The 3,068-nt window shown below is 44.3% G+C and overlaps 1 protein-coding gene across 1 annotated transcript; it reads right to left on the reverse strand.

Moving 5' to 3' along the window:
• Nucleotides 1–460: 460 nt before the first annotated feature.
• LOC115235961 (E3 ubiquitin-protein ligase NRDP1-like) lies at nt 461–2,693 on the reverse strand. Its single transcript, XM_029808124.1, is given in 5 exon segments — nt 461–730; nt 827–1,307; nt 1,309–1,385; nt 2,183–2,334; nt 2,631–2,693. Coding segments are annotated over 4 exon segments (918 nt in total). The 5' UTR covers nt 2,273–2,334; nt 2,631–2,693.
• Between the last annotated feature and the right edge of the window lie 375 nt (nt 2,694–3,068).

A 3,068-nucleotide genomic window follows, 5' to 3' on the forward strand; every position in this document is an offset into this window, starting at 1 on the left:
TGTGTGGGAGTGCGATCGAGGTAACCGATAACGGCAAGCCGAATAAAGTATTTTGTATGTGTTACTGGGTTTACCGCCTCGATTACAGTTACAGCCCCGATCTACTCGATGTATGTGGCAATCGCGCCTCTAGAGTTGCGTATCACATGGGACGACGGTGTGCGCATCATCGTTCGTATACTCGACGGCTTCGATTCGGAATGAATTCGCAAGAACACAACCATGTAATCTTACGTTTCCAACCTCGCGAGTATTCCGTTAAAGAAATTGTCCGAGTAAACATCCTTGACGGTCGGATATTTCTCGAATCAATCCTCCAGAAGAATCCGTGTCAATTCGCAAATAATGAAAGAACAAATTTCGAAATGCTATCCTTTCACATTTACGAGACGACATCGATGATCTTGGCTTTATGTGATGTTGAATCAATAGTCGTATTCATCTACGATATCCAATGACCCTATTCGATGCCATGTGCAAAGATCATCACTAGCCCTGGCTCGACCATCATATCCTCTGGCATGTGTGTATTATCACAGTGGAGGACCAGCACCGCTTGCTTGCCGGGCACTCTCTTGCATACGTAATTGTCGTATTGTCGTCGAGAGTTTTGTCTGGTCTCGAGGGAATTCAGACCGGGCGGCCATTTCCGCTCGTGGCAGTTCTCCATTAGCTCGTCAATTACGTGAGGCGGACAATTGTACTCCGACAGAGTTCTCTTTATCATCGTCTGTAAACGAATAAAAGCAAAATCTCAAAATGAGCAGAAATTGCAACGTTGTTTACGTCAAAATATCTTGGCGATTGATAAATTAACGAATCGCACCTGCAGCAACTCGTCGGGCGTGGAGATCATGCCGCCCCATCTAGTAACCCTGGCGCGCGGAAGGGTCGCGGACCATCTGACGACCTCGTCCCGCTCCATCTGATCAGCGATCGCGCGCATCGCCGGGTTCGACACCCTGAGGGCGCGCATAAAGTCCTTGAGCAAATGAATCTCGCGTTTATGCTCGTTGATCTGCAGCTGCTGCTCGCCGAGTTCACGTTTCATGTCAGCCAGCTTCTGTTGCTGCGACTGTATCAGGTTACGCAGCTCGCGCACGCAGTTATGATCCTTGAGCTCGTTCTTGGGGATGATAAGGCTGCAACCCTGCTCGCACAGCATTGGTCTCTTCGGATTATACTCGCACTGTTCTAGATGCGATGCCAGACTGTCCAGTTTAACTATGGCGTTGCAACCGTACACAATGTTGTCGCAATTGATGCACAAGCGGGCCAGCAGGTTTCTCAGGATTCTAGGAACCGCTATCTAGGGGGCAAGTGGGCTGACGGTTTATCCACTCGTTGATGCAAGAGCGACAAAAGGCATGCTCGCACACTGGTGCCTGTAACACATTGCTCACCTGCAAGTCCTCGTAAGCTGCCACAATTTCATAGCATAAACAAGTGTATATAAAATCTCCCGTAAGATGGATTGTGAATTTTTTAAAAAGAACAAAATACAAATGAATATTATACAAAGAATCTTTCCAAGAATTAGAAAGTATATGAAATTTGCAGATGATATTATGGAAAATACTCAAGTTATACGAGAGGTGACGGTTTCGACATTTTATACGTAAACATTTTGCATTAAAAACATTTGCTTGGTTTACAAAACAGTAAACGCTTGTAGAAGATATAAATATTATATAGATAAATGCAACCGCGCGATAACGACCGATAATAACACCGAACATGATAAAAGCAACGAGTCAAGCTAACCTATATACGCGGATACGTGACTCGGTTTACCTCTATTTCGAAGCAAACGGAGTGTAGCGATGACAAAGGCAACAACGAGAAATGTCATAAAATATGTAGCGAAATATATCTCGCGTGAGATATGCATCTGACAAATCGCACGCTGCGGAAGACCGTAAAATCTCGCCATAGATCCGTCAAGTTTTATCAATCAAACCCGGTAAAAATATCCTTCCTTTTTCCTCTTCTCAATTTTATTCTTCTTCGAAAGAAAAATATATTTTTCGCGTAACTTCGTTTCCTTTTTTCCTGTCGAACTCTCGTAAAATTTATATTCCGCATAACACGCGTAGGATGCGGAATCGTTAGGTTAGGTTAGACGGGAGATGAGACGGACCACGACGAGATTCCCCCGACTCGAGCATGTGCGTTGTCCTACCTGGACGGGGTCCTCCAGCACGCCGGAACATATTGGACACACGAGCTCCTCGTCCACGTCGCCCTGGAAGCGGTTCACGTCGAACCCCATCGCTCGCTGATGCGTGTGTCGCCTCCTCGTCGCCTCTCGCGCAATCCTCCTTCAGGAACGGACTTAGTTAGGCCCCCAGCATCCAGAGAGAGAGAGAGAGAGAGAGAGAGAGAGATAAATCATTTTTAGTACCCCGTGCGTGGATTTTTTTTCTTCCTCGAATATTTCACGCACATAATTTTAGATACGTATTTCCGTTGTTATATATCAATAATTTTAATAAAAATTTATAATTGCTTCATAATTATTTTAATGTAATTGAGATATCTATGAAATGATATAAAGCTTCGAAAATTTTGATATATTTTACTGCAATTAATCCTGTTACTAGCGCAATAACTCTTTCACGTGGACTTACAGAGATGGAGGAGCATGCTCTCAGTTGAATTTAAATAGCGCATAAAATCATCTATCGCGCCAGAAGTTCCATGACGATTTCGTATATCGAGATCTATCTATATAGACTTCGACGGGCACAAAAGACAGCACTGAAGAGGACCCCTCCTTCGTCTCTTCCGTTCTCTAGAGCACGAGTCTCTCTCGGACTTCTCGCTACTTCTTTCGTCTGTGTGGACGGCGACAGTTTTACCGTTATACTCGCGGGTCCCGTCCGTCCCGTTTTCGCGCTAATCGGCCTGCTGCTCCCGAAACGCATCATCGGAATCAAGCATCAACATTAGAGGCGATCGAGAAAGAAACGTTTTTTTCAAAAATTTTTTTTATTTTTTTTACGAGGAACTCTCTATAGAATATAATTGATAAGAAGTAACTTTCGATTCTCTCTATATAGTTAGAT

The sequence above is a fragment of the Formica exsecta genome, unplaced genomic scaffold (genome assembly GCF_003651465.1).
Source record: "Formica exsecta isolate Colony F162 unplaced genomic scaffold, ASM365146v1 scaffold237, whole genome shotgun sequence".
In the NCBI taxonomy this organism is placed as follows: domain Eukaryota; kingdom Metazoa; phylum Arthropoda; class Insecta; order Hymenoptera; family Formicidae; genus Formica; species Formica exsecta.